Here is a 22,043-nt window from a genome sequence, read left to right as displayed (position 1 = left end):
CTTATGCATATCTGCTGTATTTTTTATCTTTCCTGAGGTCCCTGTTGGGGAGAGTCTAGTGTCCAGACATCTCTGCATGATTTTTTCATGTCAGCATCTCTGCAGGAGCCAGTTCAGGCACTTTATTGTTATATGTGTCTGAAAGCTGCTGCATCCTTGGTGGGCTTGCACAGCCTCTTACCACCAGCTTCCTGATAGCCTTGAGCTGATAGTTTTTTGTTGTGTAGTCTTGGGGGCTAATCTTTTACCAAGCTCTCCCTTCTGGGTTTTGAGGCAGAGGTGTTGACTTCCCAGTACCCCTAAAGAGTGAGCAGGAAAGCAAGAGAGGACTGTAGGCTTGGTGGAAAGCTCATTCCTGAAACAGTTATGAGACCTTGGGAGGAGAGGGGAGGCACAGCAGGCTAAACTATACAGCTTTAACTCTATCTGTGGGGGAGAAGAGAAGGAAAAAATGCTGTAGCAGTGTTCATTGTAACTGTTTAACAGACATATGTGGGAGACACAGAATTCGCTCCCAGAGCTTTTTATTCAGTGTGTGCATCCAGGTTTCTCTTCTCTGTAGGAGTCCTCTGCCAGCTGCTCCCCTCCTTTACCTTCTGTCTAACAACAAGGGCTCTTCTGGAGTCCTGTGTCTGACTGTGGCTGGGAAATCAAAAAAGTCAAAGTTGTGGTGTTGTGCCAAGTCCTGCCTCTGGTCATCTCCTTTCTCCCATGCCACATGCTGCCTTTTTCCCTTTGGAGTTGTGGCCTCTGCGTTTTGGCTGGCTGTTCTTCTAATTAGGTCCTTGGGAAGAGGCAGAAGCCAGCTAAGAAATCTCTAGCTAAAAGTACTAAAGGAGAAGGTGAAATAGGGGAGGAAGGAAGATTTTTCAGGCTGTTGATGAGCTGGTGTTAGAGCAGATCAAAATCTGCTGCTTGATGTTGACCCCTGAGCTGTTTCTGAAGCTGCTTCTGTTTTTTCCTTCCAGGCTGCAATCAGAGTCAGAATTGGTGCTGGAATGTTTGATCAGGGACTTTGTTTCTTCTTTCTAATGGTCAGACATGTATTTCTGTATGGTTCCTGTGTGTGGGAGAGCTGTGCTTGCAAGGTGAGGGTTGGGGTGGGTCAACCAATGATTTTCACATTTCTCATGGCTTGGTTGGGGCTGTCCCTGCTGAATCTCTTACTGTGACAAGATCATCCCTACCCACCCAGAAGGCTTGGCACAGGAGCTGGTGTGCTGTGTCAGAACAAAAAGAGGATCCAGACTGGGCACTCCCATCTTTTGACAGCAGCCACCAAGGAAAACGTTGGGAGTATAAAGCAGCACTTTGCTCAAAATGCTTAGCTGGGTACTTAAAGCATCCAGTGCCTAATAGCTGTTACAAAAAACAAACTAGGGAACTGCACAGGAAGAAAGCTGTAGGTACCACCAGTGCCAAACCCATTGAGTGCCCCTGCTCCTCCAGCTATGAGAGGTTCTGCAGACATTCCCTCTGTCCTTGCTTGTGAACCTGTCCTGAGGACTTGGGAGTGCTTGTGTGCTCATTCGTGTCAGGCTGGAATAGGGGCATCAGCTGCCCTAGAGATATGTTGCTACTGATGAATTTTAACTTCTGTCTGAAATAGATTGTGGGTACTTTAGACCTTGGGACTGAAGTCTGAAAGATCAGTCCAGCTGTCTCCCAGAGCTCCCTGTGCTCCTGACCACATTTCCCTTGGTTTGACTCAGCACATTAAAGAAGCAGGAAGCTGACCTGGTGCAGGGGAGTTGGGTTTGTGTGCAGGACCTGGAGGAAGTAGGGTGGAAGGTCCAACAACAAATGCTTGGATAAGCTAAGCCAAGCTAAGCTCTCATTTACCAGCACCCTGAGCTACTGTGCAGTCTGCTTGCTGCTGTCTCTGTGCCAAGTTTCCAAATGTCATGTGTTGATACTGCCCATGGTATTGATACTGCTTCACATTCCATGTCGATCTTTCCAGGGGAAACAGCCCTGCCTCTATGTCATTAACATGGAAGTCAATTAGAGTTGATTTTTTTTTTTTTACTTTAGTTCCATTAGAGCCAAGCAATCCAATATTGCATTCAGTATTCCCTGGAGCAAGTCAGCACTTTGCAGACCCCTTTCCTGCTCCCCAAAGCACCCCCAGGCATCCTGGCAGCATCACTGCAGGAGCTGAGAGTGTGTCTGCAATCCCTTTAGCAGTAGGTGGGGCATTGGCTTACAGAGACCTTGGAGTGGTGTTCTGGAGATGTTGCCTGTACAGGCATGTGGTGGAAGAGGCTGCCAGTTTGCCAGGAAAACAGATTTACTGAACAGAGAATTTAGTAAATGAAATCGGGGCTCCTTCCTCCTCACCCAGCCAAGGGCGAGGCCTGCCTACCTTAGGTGTGGCTGAATACACTCAGGCTTTTTGACTGCTGACATGTTTTTTTGGAATAGGGGTTTTGGTGAAATCCCAGCTTGATTGTAGATGCTGAATCACTATTTCTGATTAATGGAACTTTTTTTTGAGGAGGTGGGGGGGAAGCAGAGGTGTGACATTTCAGCCTCCATGTCCTTGAGCTGTGCATCTCTCTGAACTGTGGTGGCAGGGTGGTCCTTCCTACTGATGGAGTACCCTCTCTGCTGAAAAGGCAGCTTGAGATAGCTACTTGCCACTGTTAGAAGGGTGCATTCAGGGCCATCCAGAAAATCCCTTTCCTCAGGTCTGGATTGCAATACACCCTTTAGATGCTAATTTAGCAAATCTTCCAAGAAGAAGAAACTGTTAGCTGGGAAGAATACTTGTGTGGCTCTTCAAAGGATTTCTCATGGTTTTGCCCATGTGCTTTCATTGTATCCTTGTATTTCTGGATACTTGTGAAGAAGGGAGGGCTTCAGGAATAAATTTTAGACTTTTTAGTCTTTTCGTACTTTGGGCAAGTGCAAGTCCATATTTCTGTTGGAAGAGTTGTTGCCATGAGAGATGGAGGGGTGCAGAGATCGGGCTTGGGTGTTAGTTTTGGGTCAGCTGACCTGTTTCAAAAGTGATAGGTTCGGATTTTTCTGGAAAGCACTGATTGGCATAAGCACAATTGGTTCTCAAATGGAAGTTGCTGGAGTGAAGTACTTGATGCCCTTCTAGCAATCTAGACACTGATGAAGTAATGGTAGGGGGAATTCTCTCCTCTCCCACCTCTTCTCTGCCTTCTGCTGTGCCCCTGAATGCTTGTTCCTTCTCAGCTGATGGAAGGAGAGCATCTGTCCAATCTGTGCCTTAAGTGCCCTGTGCAGAAGAGAGGGCCTAGTGTGTAGGTGCTTCAGGTCACCAGGCTAGGAGCAGAAATGATCCTCTTGCCAGCTCTTCTCCCTGTCTGCCCAGATGGGCTTTGGTTTTGCTGTGGCAGCCCCACTTCTTTGCTTTTGCTGTGACCTTTCTACTGGAAGACAAACCTCACTGAACATTTAATGGTGTCCTGTGGGTGTCCACCTTCCTGTAATATCCTTGTTTCTGCCCCTTCCCTTGCTGTTCCCACTTCTCTCTTTTTTCTCTCTGCAAGAGCTTCATCCTTATGTTCCTGTCATTTGAAACTATGATTTCAGCCAGTTTTGACAGTCTTCTCTTGACCTTCGTGGTTCAATTCTTCCTCCTTCGCTGTGGAGACATTTTTGATGTGATCTTTCCTCTCTGTGCTGCTGAAGCTCCTGTATGTAACTCCCACTTATTGCTGATCCTGTGATGGTTTTGTTTTTACCCTGGAGTTACATATCTGCAGAGTCTACTCAATGCAGTTTCTGGCTGGCATTGTTGCCTGGAAATATAATTGAGTATTGATCACTGGGCATTCAGCGCTCAAGTGAGTTAATATATTAATTATGTGTAAGAGGATGTCATTCTAGTAATGTTTGTTACCTACTGGCTGGCATAGTGTTTGTGTGTGTGTTGAGAGGAAGGGTGTAGATGGACCTTGGACTGGTGTTTGCTTTTTCTTTTGCCTTTTAATGGTTGGGAGTGCCTTGACCAGTGGTGCTCTGGGCATTGCTCTTTTGCTGGTGCTGTTGTTTCTTGCCTGTTCCTATTCGTTGTTCTCTGCTGATCATAAATTTTCAGAAGCCTTACACTACCTCAGTGGTCACTTCTCAGGGCAGCCAGGCTGGAGTAATCCCAATTAACATCTTGCTTCAAGGGGCTTCCTTGCTCAGACTATCTGCCAGTGGTTGACTTGATTGAGGAGCTGAGTAGCTGCTGGCTGGAAGATATGTCTGTCTGCCAAGCCTCCACATCACAGAGAGTGCAAAAAAATCCACCTTGTCCTCCTTGCTCCCTTCTTCACTGCTCTGGCTCCCACCCCACCCTTAGCCCTACAGAGGGCATCCATTGTGGATACGTGGCTTAATATGGAAAAAAATGTTTCTCTGCTGCAAAGTCTTGCTACCAGTTCACATTGGATTCTGTCCATTAAAATTCTTTGAAAACCTCTGGCCAAAGGCAGCTTTTAATAGGAGCTGTGTGATTAACCTGAAACAGTCCCTGCCAGCTTTCCCTGTGCCACAACTGGTGTAAAACCTCACAAAGCCTGACCTCAGTGTGTGTGGGGGGAGATTATTCACGTGTCCAGAGAAGGGCAGTGGAGCTGGGGAAAGGTCTGGAGCACGTGTCTGATGAGGGGGAGCTGGGGGAGCTGGGAAAGGGGCTCAGCCTGGAGAAAAGGAGGCTCAGGGAGGACCTTCTCACTCTACAGCTCCCTGACAGGAGGGTGCAGCCTGGTGGGGCTTGGGCTCTGCTCCCAGGGAGCAAGGGACCCAAAGAAATGGCCTAACATTGCACTGAGGGGGTTTAGATTGGATACTGGGGAAAAGTTCTTCACTGAAAGGATGATCGGGCCTTGGAAGGTGCTGCCCAGGGCAGTGGTAGACTCACATCCCTGGAAGTGTTCAGAAGGTGTCTCTGGTGCTTAGGGACATGGCCCAAAGGTGGAGCCTGTGCTGGTTGTTTAGTGGTTGGATTTGATGATTTTAGAGGTCTTTTCCTGCTATCCAAGCTAAACTTCCCCTGACTCAGCTCCCTGCCCTTTTCTCGAGTCCTGTCACTGGTCACAAGAGTGAAGAGGTCAGTGCTTGCCCTCAGGAGCATGTTGAAAACCACAATGAAGCCTCCCCCCAGTCTTGCCAGCCTGAACAAAGTGACCTGAGCCCCTCCTCATAAGGCTTCCCCTCCAGACCCTTTCCCATTGTTGTGGTCCCTCTTTGGAAGCTCTCTATCAGCTTGATGTCTTTTTTTGGGATTGTGGTGCCCAAAACTGCACACAGGACTCGAGATGAGGCCACACCAGCGCCAAGCAGAGCGGGACAATCCCTTCCTTTGAGCAGCTGGCAGTGCTGCATTATTTTATTTGTTGTATTAGTTTCTCTTCTTTCCCCAGCACTTGCCATCACGTAAAGTGTGCTCTGCCTTTGCTTAGCAGGATGGAAGGGCTGAGCCCTGGGGTTCCTGCTGCCTCTCTTTTCCATCTCCATCTGAGGAAAGGTCCAGCTGTAGCTCTGGCTACTGGCTGCATCCCTGCCTTGTCAGATGATGAAGGGAGTGGTTCCTGCAGGCACTTGTTTCGCCAAGTTGCACAGTGAACACGGTCTGGTTGCCTGTCCTTCCTTATTTCAGTTAAAGGAATGATTCCAGATGATGCAATCTGTCTGAATCCCTCCATGGCCTGTTTTTCACAGGAAGGTGGCTTTGAATGCTAAACCTGGCTCCAAGAAATGAGGAAAACTGGGTGCTTCTACAAACAAACTAATGAATCCATGGAATGTATTTTTGTGTAGGAGTGGGGGGAAGGTGGGGCTTTGCACTAACAGATCCTGGTGTTTGCTGTAATCCCTGAGAAACAGAAACAACTCCACAACTCGTTCTGGGTGATGTCTCATACCTCCTCCTGTGTGCAGCTGGTCTGCTGCCAGTGCTGCAGTGGCAGCTGACAGTGACATATGTGTCTGTCTGCCTTGGCAGTCTGTCCCTCTATGCTTTTGTCCCTCTGTCCTCTGAGCATCTTTAAATCCATATTTTCTTTCCCTCTCTTCCCTATTTTTGTCTGCTCTTTTACCTTTCCCCAGCACCCCATCAGGCCACTGCTTTGGCTTTGAGGGGAAATGCAGCATAAAATCCTGCCTGAGGCAGGCATGGCTGCAGCTGGATGATCTTTAAGGGCCCTTCCAACCCAAATCATTCTGTGATTCTGTGATAAAATGCAGTGTCTCCACTGAATCCATCCACTGGGAATGTAATAACAAGTACAGCTGAGCAGAGCTGCCTCCCTTAAGGTGCTGCAAGAGCATATACTGAAGGCTTAGGTAAAAGAAACACCAGGTGCCAAAAACAGTATGAGAGGGGTTATAGGAACCAGTGGCTGGAAAACTTCCCTAGGGAATGCCAGTTTAATTGTCTGCTAGCTAATATGCAGTTAAAAGACAAGGAGATGAAGGCAAACTGTTCTTGCTTTTTGGATAAATAAGCAGTACCAGATAAAATCCAGTAGTGTAACTATTTCAGATCTAGATCTTTCACTGTGTAACACTGCCGAGGTACTGAACTACTGATTTTTAAAGCTTCTCAAAGGACAGGATAGTCAAAGGTAATCTTATTAGCAGGAAAGGAAAAGATATTTTGGGGAAAATCTCTTTCAAATGCAGGCCTGCAAGGCATTGTCAAAAAGCATAGTAATGTTTCAGTATTCTGCCTCCCTCAGTAAGCCCCAAGGAGAGAATTTACCCATTGGTAAACATGAATTACTCCTGGTCTCAGAATAAATCTCATTCCAGAGATTGGTTGCTGTTCAAGCTTTTATAGAAATGCTGTTCTGTTTTTCTCACTGCCCTTTATTGAAACTGCAGCATCCACACAAATAGCTAAGGTGCCTGTGTCTCTGTTGCTAAAATACACATTTTTATCCTCTCTGAAAGGACTCTTGCCAGCTGTCCAAATTGTGCTGCAGACTCACTGGAGTCTACTTTGGTGGTCCACTTTGATCAGATAAAGCAGGTTGTTTAGGACTGTGTCTAGTCAGGTTTTTAATATTCTCCATGGGTGGAGATCTGGGGGCTCCATAACCTCCTGACAGTTTAAAGAATCATAAAAAGTATGCCAAAAACTGTGTGCTCCTTGTCTCTTGTCACTGGGCACCATTGAGAGTAGTCTGTCTCCCTCCTCTTCTTCCTTTCCACCAGGTATTATGCACATTTATAGGATTTCCTTTGAGGCCTCTTTTCCAGCTTTTCCTCAAGTAAAAGACACTCCAGTTCCTTAATCATTTTAGTGGCTCTTACCTGGATTAACTCCCCCAAGTGTGTGTCTCCCTTGTCCTGGGGTGCATAGGAGGTGACCCATCACTCCAGATGTGGCATCCCACATCCAGATGTGGGGCAGAGGCACTAGAGATGCTGTCAGACCTGCGGGAGCAGGGAAGCAGGTATAGTGGCTGTAATCCCAAGGAAGGTCACGTGTTGCTTCTCTGCAAAACTTCTGCCAAGGCTGGGTGCTGCACCTTTGGGAAGGCTGCTCTTTGGGGCAGTGAGGATTGCCTGTGCTCCCAGGGAAGCTTTCCCGCAAGAGTCTGATCTTGAGGAATAGATATCCTTTTATATATATATATATATATGTATGTATTCCTACATCTTCCCCTACGTCTGAATTGCAGCAGAGGAAGCTGCTTTAACTGGATGGCAATGCTTAATGCCCCTGTACAAGCTCACCAACTTCTGTTCTTCAGGAATATCTTGAGCCAGTTGCTGTTGTTTCCTCTGGGTGAGGGTCCAGGCTTCCCTGGTGCTGCCTGAAGCAGCATTTGGCCTCAGCTCCACTGTCTGCACTTACTTCTTGGACATGTTTCTCTTGGGCTTATATATGGGGTGGTGGAAGCAAAGAAAACATGGTTGATTCTCCTCTCTTGTTGGGGCTGGGGCTGTGAAGTTGCTCTCAGAAGCCTCTGGTGGGGTTTCTCTGCTCACAGTGTTCAGGCAGGATGTTGGAATGGTCAGGTTTCTTGGCTTACTGTGGAAAATCTTCTGCAGACCTACAGGTCCCTGTACCAGCTTGACTGCAAGAAGGCTTTGCCATTCATACAATCATAGAATGGTTAAGGTTAGGAAAGCTCTCTGAGTCCCACCATTCCCCCTGCACTGCCAGGTGTGCCCGTAAGCCATGTCCCCAAGTGTCACATCCACACCTTTTGAATGCTTCCAGGGCTGGTGCACTGATGCTGTAGCCTCTGCTGTTCTTGTGTCTGAGTGACCTTTTGTAAGGCTGGAAGCTGCAGCAGAGCTTGCTGAGAGCTGCTGGGCGTAAAATTAAATTCACTGTGATCACAGGTATTTAAGTTGTTTATGGGGCTGCACGGGGAGCAAATATATGCCAGTGATAGCAAGGAAAAAGTCAACTTTCCTGCCATACCATTCCTTGACAAATGAGAATATTTGCACTGTGTGATTTATGATACTTTTGGAGAACTCTTTCGTTGGAAGAAATGCACGCAGCCTTGTTGCATGTGCATGGAAAGGGGTGTGTGGGGGGGTTAAAATGTCTTCTCTTGTAAGCAGACTCATTCTCCCAAAACTGAAAAGCCCTATTTCTTGAAGGGGATCACACCTGGTCTTGGAAAGTCCCAGGGCACCTGTCTGTGGGTGAGCCTTTCTGCATTTGTTTTGTGGACTTTGAAGTGTTCCATGTCAAGGAGTACTGAGACCTGTCCTTTTATTTTCCTTCCTTTCTTCTTTTTTTTTTTTTTTTTCCCATGGCAGGGGTTTGTGATGAGTTAGTCTTTAAGGTCCCCTCTAGCCCAAACCATTCTATGATTTCTTTGATTCCCTGAGCCTGAAATAGCAATAACAAGCTCCTGTCTTAGACTCTGCAATCCTTGGCTCAGAAACCCGGGTTCCCTGTGGCATTTCAGCCTTGGTTATAAAAATAACCTTCAGCTGCACAAGTGGCTTTAGGAGCAGTGACACACTGGGCCACCTTGAGCATCCTCTGTGTGCCTGTCTGTGACTGGGGCAGCCTCTCTTCTAGGGGGGGCTGCTGAGAACATGCAGGGGGGAAGGATGGACCTAAAATGGACAAAGCCTTGGGCAGAGGAGGGAGGAGAAGGAGGTGCTTTTACCTTGTGGAAGGGGCTGAGTGTGCCAGCAGCACTTTATACACTGTGCGTAAGGACAGCCTTGGTCTCTGAGGTCGCCTTTCACAGCCTGCTGTGCACATTGTGACTTCCCAGTCATCTCCTGAGGGCATGTGCTCCCCCCTCGAATGGAACATCACTTGTGTGCCCCTGTGAGCTGAGGCTGAGCTGGGCTGCCCTGGGAGGCCTTGTGCCCGTGCTGGGGCTGCTTGGAGCCTGGGGATGTTTACCAGGCCTGACAGAGCCATGACCTTGCTGTGAGGACACGAGCTGCACTGCTGCTCTGGGCTTCCAGTGGGAAGCCAGGCTTGGAAGTAGGCTGTGCTTCAGATAACCAGGGGGTCTGAAGGGCCAGAGAAGGGAGATCCCACTTTTTGTAGGATACCTTTGTTGTAGATAAGTAATGTGATAGTTGGCTCTCACAATTAAGAGATAGATATTATATAGATGTATAGTGATGTTATTACAATATGTCATTCCATAGTCCTCTTTCCTTCCCCCCCCCCTTGTAATAGCCTTGGCAGTCAAGACATTTAGAGGAGGTTGGCTTGTCCCCAGGAGGTAACATAACAACACCTGACCTCCAATCAAGATGTAAAAAGTAATCTCCGGAAAGAGTAGATTGACAAAGCTTTCAGAGGAGCTAAAGATATAAAAGGCAGAGCATCTATTTTGTAGAGGAGCCATGTGGCTGGTAGTCATGGGGGTGGGGGGGGAGCTCCCAGTACTGCGATTTTTCCTTATTCAGTCCTTTGTTGTAATTAAATTTTAAAAGTGAGGGTCCTTTCTCACACCTTCCGCATCGGGGCAGGAAGAGTGCGCACATGCTGGTGTAATTATTAAGTGTGAACAAAAATCATGTAGCTTGTTTTAGATCATGAAAAGCAAATGCTGTATCCATGGAGAAAGCTGCCCTGGCCCAGCAGGAGCTGGCACCTTTTCCTCCAGCACTGGTTCCCAAACCTGCTCAGGGTGCAGCAGGGATTGGACTGGGCAAAACCCAAATGTGTTTTCTGTGCCCCATACGTACAGGTACAAGCTGTCCTTGGGGGCTTCCCTAACAGCAAGAGGGCAAAGAGTTTGGATACAGCCCCCTGCCTGTGTCCTTGCCACCCCCAAGCCTTGGTCACATTAGTGACCCTTGTGCATCGATGCTTTTGGGAGCAGTGGAGGTCCCGGATTGGGAGCTGTTGGTGGGATGAGGGCAGGGAGCTGTGGAGCATCCTCTCTGCCAGAGGACATCTTGGCTGGCTTTTTGCCTGGCTCGTGTTGTCCCTCGGCTCTGTTCCTAGAGGAATAAGAACACCTCAGGAGTCGTGCAGTGACAGCTGCCAGGTCACAGCACTGTTGCATGTGCCCCAGGAGACTGTTCTTACCATTTCCCAGGCTCTTTATTGGACAAGAACAGTGCACAACTTACAAGTGACACTATGTAATTTAAGAAAACAACCCCAAACCACACCCAATATTCTGCTTTTGGATGTAGTCTGACTTCCTTCATTAAGTCATCCCACAGCTGTAGGCATATGCTCGTTCTTGCTGTTACACAACTGAGGCTAAAATTAAAACATCTGTTGTTATTTAACTTCAGTTTGCCAAAATACTATGTTTTGAGCATCAACAGCTTTACTGTTATGTATCATTGGAATTTTGGAATATTAATTAATGTTACATGTTGTTTTTTAATGTCTCATAGCCCAGGAGGAGCTTTGCAAATGCCTGGTGCTGAAGGACCCTCCTCTGTCCATGTGGCATTGCACAGGTTTATTGAATATTTCTGGGAATGGCCAAATGCTCCAAGTAATGGAGTTTCCTGGAACTGTCAAACCCTCTTGGCTGCAGGGCCAAAATTAAATAGTGGGATCTTGGGGCAGGGAAGCCTGTAGTGTTACAGCTTTAACTCACTCCAGCTTCTTTCTGAATGCCTAGAAAGGATAAAATGGGGATTTCTAAGGTAGGATTTATAGATATATTTAGTCTAAGGAGTTATTTATGAAAAATAGTCACGCATATATATATATATTCTATTTTTATTTTTAGTCTAAGTCCTTTACCAAAAAGCCCTCAAGATTTCTGAAATTAAGGAAGCCATCCTTAAAAATCTGCTTCTCTGTCACGAAAGCAGCATCCTGAGGATTGCCAGGAGTGGTACCAAATGCTTGATGTAGGTGGCAAAAAGCTATTGTGGTTTTTTTTAAGCTGTTTGTATCTGGCATGTCTTGTACTGCACAGATCAGAGGAAAGAAAGAAGAAAGCATGTTCTTGCTAAAACAAATAATTGTCAAGTTTACAGTATGGAAATTATCCTTAGCTAATGTGATGGGGTTTGCTCACCTTTCCCTTTGCTAATGTGATGGGGTTTGCTCACCTTCCCTTTGCTAATGTGATGGGGTTTGCTCACCTTTCCTTCATTCATAGGGTTTCAAAGGCAAGTGTTGTTAAATTACCTGTGGAATGGGCTGGAGAGGGGGATTCAAACCCTTCTGATTTCACAGGAAAATAATTAAAATGGAACTGTGGTTTGGCTTGATCTCAGAGGTGCTTGCAAGCTAAATAAAAACAAAAGGCTACCTTGGGGACAGTCTGTGCTGTTAATTAACTAGCTAAATTCTGCCTTCACTGTCCTCCAGTGGCTTTCCAGCGGTTTTGGCACTCGACGTCACAACTGGAAGCTGCCAAACACAACATTGTACCTTCAAGCAGCTGAACAGCCTTCTGAGGACAGGCTGGGATATGGAAATTGGAGTGTCTAGGGAGCCAAGTGATGGAAAAGGGCAGGAACTGGCTGCTGGCAGAGGAGGGATGCAGCTCCTTTCCCTCAGGCACCCTCTGGTTATCTGTGGCCTCCTTCCCCCCACGCTGGCCAGCAGCAAGGTTGGGTTCCTGCCAGGAAAACAGCTTTTGTGTTTCCTTAAATATTCCACTAGTGTTTTGGGGAAAAAAATACCAACCCAGACCTGAATTGCTGTTATTACTAGAGTTGGCCAGCTGGCTGAATTGGGCCTTTTTATTTTCATTAACAAATGCTGCCAGGCGATGTTTTTCCAGTGAAGTCATGAGTGTGTTTCCAGATGAGGGGCAGATCTTCCCAGCATTGCCATGGCTGAAATTTGGGCATGCTGGAGCAGCTGTGGTGTCCTGTGCAGGCAGCCTTCTGGAGATCATTGGGATGGGATAATAATTCTGTAATAACAATAATAATAATAATAATAATAATAATAATAATAATAATATGTATGTGATAATTGACTATAATTCATCCTTTTTTCCCCTGAAACCACAGAAATGTGGGGTGATGGGGGTAGACATAACTCAGAGTTGGTTATTGGATCATGCAATTTATTCTTTCAGCATCTGCTTTGATACCACAACAAATGTGGTTTTAGTAAGTGCTTTTTGGGAATTTATTTTTCTGGGAAATGAGGCTGTGGAAGCTCCAGCTTCATTCTCCCTGTCTTAGAAACTCAAAACATGGTGGTGATTTTTGGTTTTATGGGAAGGTCGCCTTAGCCCCAGCAGGTTTGTTCTGTTGTTAAGAAATTATTAAAGGATGCTTTTGTTTAAATCATCCTAAAGGATCTGTAGCTTCAGAGAAGTTATCCTCAGTGAGTTTTTTTCATAATTGTATTGAATTCCTTTCTTCTCTTTCTTTTTGGGGGGAAAAAAAGAAGTACTGGTTCTTCCCCAGATTTAAGAATAAGCTAAAGTGAATGGTGTGATCTTTAGGGAGCATGTTACTCTATTGGAATTCTGGTATTTTCAGCACATTTCAGGAGAAAAGTTGGCTAAGGTCAATTTTGGTTTAAACACATGAGATAAGATATAATTTTATAGCACTTGCAACAGATCTCCAGTAAAAGTATTTGTGATGGTATTTTACTTTATATTGGATATCAGTGCTCAACAGCTGCTTTCCAAATACTGAATTTGGTAAATAGTAGGTACTAGTCTATTTTACAGGCTGCTAGTGACCAGCTGCTCCTTAGGGCTGCCCTGGATATATTTCAGAAATTTCTCCTTGTGAGGGTGGAACAGGTTGCCCAGGGGAGCTGTGGCTGCCCTATCCCTGGAAGTGTTCAAGACCAGGTTAGATGGGGCTTGGAACAAGCTCTTCTGGGGCCCACAGCAGGGAGGTTTGAAATGGGAAGAGTTTTGAGGTCCTTTCCAATCCATACCATTCTGTGATCCTATGCTGATTATCCGATCTGCTTATTTGTTTCTTGTTTTTTAACTCACAGCAAGGCAGGTTTGATATGTTTGGCTAAAAGTTGGGGTGCAGGGTAGCCTCTGGATCTGCCTGCGGCCTGCCTGCTGTGCCAGCAAGTTCAAAAGCATTAAGGGTTGAACAGAATCTGTTGTGCAGGAGCCAGGCTCCATCTCATGTCTCTTCTCTTCTAGGTTTGGAAGAAAAACCAGTACTTTCTAAAAAAGAGAAGATGAAGCTGAGGAAGGAAAGATGGCTGCAGAGTGAGTATTCCTGTGACATGGTATCACAGAGCATAGTTCTGATGGATCTCTGTACTCTGGGTTTGGGTGACAGAATGCTTCTCAGAAACCTTCATCCCTCCCCAGCACTGGCATAAAAGGTCCAGGTATTATTTCTCAGTGTTTAGCACCAAGACTTAGTCATTGCCCCAGTTCTGCTTTTGATGTTTTACCATGTGTAATATATGTGGCTGCATAAACCCTTTGTTTATCCAGAAGGGCACTTTGCCCATGGAAGTTTAGCATATTTTTCTATCTTTTAAAACTCTGGTACAGATGTGAGTAGCTGTCTGGTGGAGCTCCTCCTCACCCAGGAGGCGTGGGGATGGCAGGACAGGTTGGAGCTGAGCTCCATGCTGCCACCAGCTAATCCCAGACCTCTGTGGTGAGACCCTGCAGTGGTTCTCCTGCCCCCTCGGTAGGGGAGAGCTCTGGACACTGCTGGCTGTGTAACTGCTCTTTCCCACATGCTACAGGTCAGTGAACCCACTTAGCAGACAGTCTGGCCTGTCTCGAGGCAGTGAAATATGAGCCAAACAAGCCTAGCCCATGGCAGAAATGCTTCTCTTTTCCTATTTTTGCTCTGAGTGTCTTAGCACAGTAGGGGGGACTATGCAGTGGTACTCACTGTGGCAGAGGGGGTTCCTTTTGTCACCTGAAGCTGTTCTTGGGACAGGCTTTCCTCCTAACACCTTCTTGCCCCAACAGAGTTGCACACAGACTATTTTTGGGGCAAGGGCATGTGGTTTTCTGCTACACCAAATGATCTCTGTGCCTGAGCTCGGAGCCCAAGTTCATTAACCTTTGATTTCAGCAGCTGCACTGAAGGTGTGTCTGGCTCTTCTTAGATGAAAAGGTATGAATTTAACACACATGAGTGTGAAGCAGACCTCCTCCCAAACAACCAGCCAACAGCTGCTGAGTGCCTGGACATCTTACTTGGACACAGAACGCAGATGGCTGTGTTAGTCAAGTTCAGCTGCTTTGGAAAAGCCCAGGAGCAGGATCCCTTCATGGTCTTAATCCAGCCCTCTTGATGCCTTTGTAGCATCAGTCTTTCCCAAGATCATGTGTGCTATTTTGGCCCTGCTGTGGCCTCTTTCTCTTGGTTCTGAAATTACTAAGATGGGGGAATACAAGTGAAATGCAGAGACTTTGCTCTGGGGAGAACACCAAGACAGTAAACTCCAGGCTAAATTACCTGCCTTAGGAGATATTTGATGTTAGAAGTGCTTTACAGGCACAGAAGTACCTAAAAACTCTGCCAGTTCTTGTGGAGAAAGAGCTTTTTGTCCCCCAAAAGAGAAGCCAGCTTGGACTGCTGAAGTTATCATTACATCTCTGTTTTCCTAAATCTGAGTTTGTTGTTTCTTCTTGTCCCAGGGCTGCTTTTGTGACACTGGATGCCAAGACCCTGGGAACCAAAGATCAGCCAGTAGTGCAAATGCAAAACTTTCTTCCATTCCAATAAGTATAGCAGAGACTAGAGAGGGGAAAAAACTTATGTAATGCTTCAGACACTAGAAGTATGCACATTTAAAAATACATATATTGCATGGCTCCTCAGATGAACAAGACTTCATAGGAAAAGAATTTGGGATGTTTGCGCAGAATCAGGTGTCTGAAAATTTTCAGCACATACTGTTTATGAAAGCACTGAAGTAGTCAGCTTCATAAAGCCAGACCAAAAAAAGAAGTAATGCAGAACAGAAAGCTGTGTTCTTGGCAGGGATTGCTGTGAGGAGAAGTGTTTCCAATCCTGATTTGTCACAAACATCCATGTGCAGCAGAGCTGCAGTTCATGAAAAACTATTGCTCTTCTACTCAGCTGAGTTGGAGAAGAAGCAAGGCAAAGGTATTAAAGGAGCAGCCCCTGAATTTGAGTTCTGCTTCCTTGACTGTGGGAGCAGGATTAGACCCAGGATTGTGGTCTGTAAGTGGGACTGGCTGCTCTTGTGCTCCCACCAAAAATACTTCTGGCTTCTGTGACCATGCTGCCTTGGGAGCTGTTGGCCTCCCTGTGTCACCAGCTCAGCCCCATGGCTTCTGGCACACTGTCACATCCACACAAGCAGTTTGTAGCTCAGCACTGAGGCTCATGCTTGCAGTTGTTCAAGGGACTTGTGGGTGAGGTGGGGCATCTTGGAGTTCAGCTGGAGGCCTGTAGCAGTGCTGGGTTTTTGTGGGCTGTCCTAAAGGACATTTTCTGCTGGTGCTCACGCTGGAAACTGCTGGTTTTGGGAAGCATGAGCTGCTGTGGGACTTAGTGTTTTATCAGGGAGCCTTAAGGACTGAGGCAGAAGCCTGTGGCTTTTAATGTTCACCTCTTAAGACAAAGAAGGAGACAAATGTAACATTTGTGGAGCTTTCTGTGTCCATACCCTTGCCTGAGCTGCTGCTGGGAGACAGGGAAACGTGGTCGTGAGAAAAGCCATGTGCATCTGCCACTTGGTGCAGTGCTTTTCCAAGGGTCCAGTTTATCCAGCATCTGATTGCTTGCACTCCACAATGAGTCATTGAGGTGGAGCCTTGACTCTCTCCAAACTAAGTAAACAACTAACATTAGTCCATCTTTCCTGCCTGTGCTAGGAGACTGTTGTTTGGTCCCAACAGCAACAGAGAGGGGGCTGTGCCTGTTTAAGGGCAGATTTGGAGTTGACTGTATTTGTGTTGTCTCTTCCCCTCTTGTTTCCCAATTGCATGCAAGATCAGTGTGTTTTTTGCCACACCAGGACTCCTGTGCAGTTTTGCTGTGAGCAATGAACATTGTAAGGGATGGAAACAGACAAAATCTGGGAATTTCACTTCCCATTGCAGTGTCAGAAGGGATGTATATAGTTACAACCAGATCCATCAATGGAGGGCATGACCCAGCTGCATTTTGTTCATTTTTTCTCTGGTTTAAATCACTTCTGGCCTGTTGTAAATGGTAAAACAACTTATGAATTTCTTAGCTCAAGGGTTATCTCCTGCAGGTGTTTTCCCTTCTTGCAGTAATGCCTTTTTCTGACACAGAAATAGAAAGTGTGAAGATGGCCAAGCAAAAGCAAAAAGCTGAAGCGAAGCGGAAAGCAACACCTGTGGTGGGAGACATGCAGCCCTTGATGGAAGCCCTGCCTGAGCTCTCTTACCTGACCACAGGTGGCAGGGCAAGGAAGCCTCTCAAAAGGTATGTGCCATTTGGAGATGGGCTGTGTATTTCCCTACTTCCTGCAGGGTGAAGGGGCCTTCAGCTCAGCTTGTAGCTGCAGGCCACGGTCAGGAGAACAGGGTCTCATTGGCAACTCTATTTGAACCATTTTCATGCTTTACTTGGCACAAGAAAAAAAGATGAAATGTGTCTTCTGAGCCCACAGCTGGGAGAGGAACCATATTGCTTGGATGAGGCTTGTGAGACAGGCTGAGAGCATCCAGATGTCCTGGGAGCTGCAGGAGTGGCACGTAGGTGTCCACGTTGTAACGCTGCTGAGCTCACCTGATAACCTCATCTTGTGGTGTTGCAGCCTGACATTCCATCCTTCCAGACTTTATCCTGAGCACTTCAAGCCTTTGAGCAGTGCCCTTTGTGCTGTGGCCAGAATCTTTGTATTGTAGTGTGACTTTGGCCAAGAGCGTGGCTGAGTTGGCTGTTCCCTGTGCACTGTCAGCTCTCTCTCTCCCTATCCCAGACCTTTGCCAAAAGCCTGTCCTTTTAGAAGCCCAAGCTGGCACAGTGGAGGTGGGAATTTGACATGGGATGATGTCACCTACACTGCCTGTGACCTGCTAACCCCAAACCAGCCCCCCTTGGTACTGGCATGGAGGAGCTACAGGCTCTTCTTCCCCTTGCTGGCTTCTGGCTTCCCAAATGTCTGTAGAGGAGTGTTTGAAATAATCAGAGGAGGCCTTTATAGGATTTGAATCATTACAGAAAGGAAGGGTAATACTCTGGTGATTTGTCAGCAGTATTAATAAAAGATTAGATTCTCCAGGAATTTGATCTCCTGCAGGGTAAAAGCGCATTACAGGGAGGTTTTTATTCTGCTTTATAATGAATGAAGGCAATGAAGTGTAATGAAACTGAGCTGCTAACAGGGTCCAAGTGAACAGGCAGCATGCTGGTGATTTTGAGGGGAAATCCAGCAGGAAATGTACCCCAGGATAAGTTTCCTTTAGGCTTTGCCACCCTCTGCAGAGCTGCTCACCTCTGAAGGGACTGACTTGGTGGCACACACAGATTTGGCAAGCCTTGCTCTGGTGACCAAGGGCTGCCATCCTGCTTGAGGAAGGATTTTCCTGAGCTTCTGTGAGCATTCCAGGCAAACTAGGACCAGAAGTTGTTCCTGTGCTGAGCTGTTAGAAATGAGGGAGAGGAGAGGAAAATGAGCACGAACCGATTGAATTAGAGTTGGGTGATGGAAATGAGTGACGTGAAGGAATGTGAGGCAAGGGGAGTAAGAAGAAAGGAAGAATGGGGTGAAAAAAGGCAATGTATATTCTTCCCCTTGGCCTGTGTGCTGGGGCACTGCTTCAGGGTGAATTGGGGAGAACCCCAAAGAGGCAGAGCCTTTTTCCAGCCTCTTTCTTCTGTTAACTTTTGTATCTGTGTAATCCTAAAAAATGGAAATTTCTTCTCCTTTCCTTAATGTCCAGTTCTACCAGCAGCTCCTGTTGTGCACCACAAGTCCCAAAGGCAATCTCTGTGCTTCCTGTGTGTCCCTTGCTGGGGCTTAGTGCTGGCTTTGTGGTAAATCTCTGCTGCTGCTTGGAATCGGGTGTCACAAGGGATGGTATTACACCTCTGGTCCCCCTGGACTTTGCCCAGGAATAAGGAATGCATGGAGAGGTGGCAGATCTGTATCTGCTGCTGTGCCTCTTCTGCACACAGTGCACCATCCTGCATTATAGCATATAGCAGGGCTGGCAGCTCCCTGTTCTTGCTGAGCATCCCTTGTGCTCCCAGAGTGGCTATGGAGGCTGGAGCTCTGCAGTGTCAGCAGGAGGGAACATGAGCTGTGCAGAGGTGACACGTGTGGTGGGGAGGGGAGGTTCCATGGAATCTTTGCTCTAAGCAACAGCATGAGTTTGACCTGGAGGTCAGTGATAAGCAGAAAGGGATGTGGGCATGGACAGCTAATGACCAGTGCTGGCTCTGAGAAATCTGGTTTTCCTGTAATGCCTCCGGCTCTCTCAGCCTCAGGTGGAAGGAGTTTGCATTTCCCTGCAATGCCTGGCTATGGAAATAATTGCCCTTCAGGAGAATTTCCATGCAGGACAATTAATTACCTGTTCTTTCTGGAAAGGCAGATGCAGAATCCCTGCACTCTGTCCAGCTACACAGCCCTTGCTAAATTAATGCTCTAACACTCACTTGTTTTGTTTCTTCTCTCCATAGCCACATAAAAGCAAAGGCACAACCAGCAGACTTCTGTCTGATGAAACAAGCTCAGAAACATCAGCTCCTGTAAGTACCCATTTGTCAGTGCCAAGTTCCTGTGAGCCTCACAGAATGGTTGAGACTGGAAGGGATCCGTGGGGGTCACCTAGTCCAACCCTTGTGCTCAAGCAGGGTCACCTAGAACTGGTTGCTCAAGACCAAGTCCACATGGCTTTTGAATATCAACAAGGATGGAGAACTTAAGTCCCAGTAACTCCTGGACTTAGTCTGGCAACTCCTTATTCCCTATCTGTTGGATGGTTTATACTGCCATCAAGAACTTTGTTTTGCCTCAGCACAGCTCTCCTGGGGCTAGGCTCTGTGATCTGGCAGTGTTTGCTTTCTTGTGTCCTGGATTTCTGTCAGTTTTGAGCATTCAGCTTCAAACTGAGGCTGAACAGTCAGGCTGCAGATGCAGCACTGCTCTCCATGAATACCTTCTCTGTCAGAAACAGTCCAGTGCTGGTGCTGGGATGCCTTTCTTGCTCATTTCTGCCTTGCTTTGCTTTTGGTGGCCTGGCAAATCTGTGCTTCTTGGGAGGCAAAAAGTTTGGAGGAATGTCTTGAGGTTTCTTTCCCAAGGTATTAGTTTGGATGAGAGGTTCCCTGAGCCTCACCTTAATACCCCAAGCCAAGCTTCAGGAGCATTGGCTCCTCTCTCTGTTTCTCTGGCAGGAGCCTTGAAGGAGAGGGAAGTAGCTGAGCACTACCAAGTGTTTGTCTGGCGAGGCTGTGGAGAGCCTGGCAGTCTGAGGGAGATGAGGATGCTGTAGTGGATGTGGCTGTGTGAAAACTCACAGGGTTTTTTTTTATACTCCTGCTCTGTTCTTGTCCCTCCCTGCTTGCTTGCTTTTTGAGACGAGGCCATTTCCCCAGGAAGCAGCTGTGACCAGGCATGCAGAGGTAATTCTGTCTCGCTCTTCCCATGGTGTCCAGCTAGTGGTGCATGTAGGATTACCAAGGCTCAATGTTCAGCAATAAAGAGAGTCAGTAGAGGGGCTCTCTAAAGAGAATTTGGTGTTGTGCTGGTGCAATCTGAAGTCATTTTCATTGCTGGTGATTGACCAGATCCACAGTCTCTTGTTTCTGGTTTACTAGGGAAAAGCTCTAAAAAAAACCATTCCCAAGTGATGCTGGACACTCATGATTGTTTGTGTCTTTGTGGCATGAGATCAAAGTCCCTGGCTCCCATGAAGCTGGCAGCAATTCGAGCTTTGCCCTTAGCTAAATTAGGTTTATTCTTGCACTGTCTTTCTCTGAGATTTACACTCAGGATCACTCTGTCTCAGCAGAAATCTGCTACTTCATGAGTTGGTCCTTATCTGCTCAGTTCCTTTCACATGAGGCACTTAGAGAACTGGTGTGTTATTTTTCTTTCCTCAGAGAGGAGGAAGTGGCTCGGTTTCAAGAGGTTATCAGCGATCCCCAGTACAGAGCCAACCCCCTCCTGGCCATCAGCAAGCACCTCTCCGAGAGGCTGGGGCAGGGGGAAGCAGGGGAACCCCTTTAGAGCTCCAGCTGGGCCCAGACATGCACAGGCTGCAGAGGAGCACTTCCCTGGCACGACATCCCAGCCTCTTGGGTCCTTGGAAGCAGTTCAGCAGATGATGAAAACCAAGAGCCCTGCTTTCTGTCTGCAGGAATAATGCAGCTCTCTCCTGACAGGGGCAGCTGCTCCTTTACAGGCAGGCTGCACTGAGCAGGGTGTTCTGAGAGATTCTTGGGCAGGCATTCATCTCCCTGCAAAGTGTTTTGGTACATTTGCTCTTCTTGTGAGCAGGTATGGTTTCTGAAATTGTGCCAAACGGCCATGTATTTGTTTTCTGTCATTCCCCCTCTCTCCCTGACAACTTTGAGAAGAGGTTCTTGCTTGCTCTGTTCAGGACCCCAAGCCCTGGAGCCCAGGAAGCTTTTGGAGTTTGTCATGACCAGTGCTGCTGTTCATAGAGATTGTTTTCTGTGAGAAATTTAGCTTTGGAATAAACACACTTTGATACAGCACTGAGTTTGTCTGGCTCTTGTTTTGGTAAATAGGAATTGAAATATGAGTTTCTTTCTCTGGAAAAATGACTTAAAATAATTGTTGTTTCCATGTGTATGGTGAATCAGGAGACTGCTACAAGCGATGACAAATGATTGCAGATCGTGTCTAACTCAGGGACTTGCCTTCCTCCTGCCCTGGAGGGGCTTCCTGTGAGTGATGCTCATCCCTTTTGGCCTTTGTGCCTTGTTTAGCCAGCCCTGTAGGAAGCATCCCAAAACATGTCCAGCCTGCAGGCTGTGAACTTCAGCTAGTCGTTTTTGGGATTGGGAACCTCTGGAGCGGGCTTTTCCTTTACCAAACACTAATGTTCACAAAACCCCATTGAATTTTCGTGGGGCACAACTGAAGGCAGGGCCATTCTCTATTAGAGATGATCCTGGTTTGACACCCAAAAATACCAGTGCTGTCTTTTGAACCATAAAAAAAAAGTTTACTGATGTGTCTTAACCTTGGGAAAGGAGCCTGCTGCAGTTGAATCTGACCCCAGTTAGTGCCTGAAACCAGTTTCACTGGAGGTGGCTGGCACCTTGATCATACTTGTCTTGCCTCAGTAGTAATGCTGCTGTGTTCTGTCTCCAGGCTGGCACTGTTGAACAAAGGCTTTGTCTGGTGCCTCTTGGCTCTGGCAGTGCAGACGCTGTCGCTGACTCTGCCTGTTAGAGAAATGCCACTCCTCTTCCCACAGGGCCTGGCAGGAGCTTCCTGCTGGCAGAGGCCACGGAGAGAGAGATGCTGACTCTGTCCCATCCTCTGTTCTGTTGCTCTCAGGCTGGCCAGCCCCAGGTGCAGCCATTCTTGTGCAGAAAGGGAGATGAAGAAGGCCAAGACATCCAAGAATGGAGATTGTTCAGCCTGGACAAGACACAGCTTGGGGGACACTGAGCCCCCCAGTGTCTACAGGGGCTTCAGAGAAGGCAGGAGAGGACCAGGCCAAGGGGGAATGGCTTCACACTGCCAGAGTGCTGGGTTAGAT

At 47.1% G+C, this 22,043-nt stretch overlaps 1 protein-coding gene across 2 annotated transcripts in view; it reads left to right on the top strand.

The window, feature by feature from the left end:
• The window catches only part of FAM207A (family with sequence similarity 207 member A), a 38,775-nt gene extending 17,748 nt beyond the window's left edge, over positions 1–21,027 (top strand). For both annotated transcript variants that reach the window (XM_031063393.1, XM_031063394.1), the window contains exons 3-6: positions 13,524–13,592; positions 16,626–16,779; positions 18,985–19,053; positions 20,410–21,027. In XM_031063393.1, coding sequence (XP_030919253.1) covers positions 13,524–13,592; positions 16,626–16,779; positions 18,985–19,053; positions 20,410–20,536 — 419 coding nt within the window. In that variant the 3' untranslated portion in view covers positions 20,537–21,027. The remainder of the gene's footprint in view (positions 1–13,523; positions 13,593–16,625; positions 16,780–18,984; positions 19,054–20,409) is intronic.
• Positions 21,028–22,043: the final 1,016 nt, after the last annotated feature.

This window comes from Geospiza fortis, unplaced genomic scaffold (genome assembly GCF_000277835.1).
Source record: "Geospiza fortis unplaced genomic scaffold, GeoFor_1.0 scaffold390, whole genome shotgun sequence".
In the NCBI taxonomy this organism is placed as follows: Eukaryota; Metazoa; Chordata; class Aves; order Passeriformes; family Thraupidae; genus Geospiza; species Geospiza fortis.
Note: the sequence above shows the minus strand (reverse complement) of the source record. Positions and strands in the feature narration are given on the sequence as shown.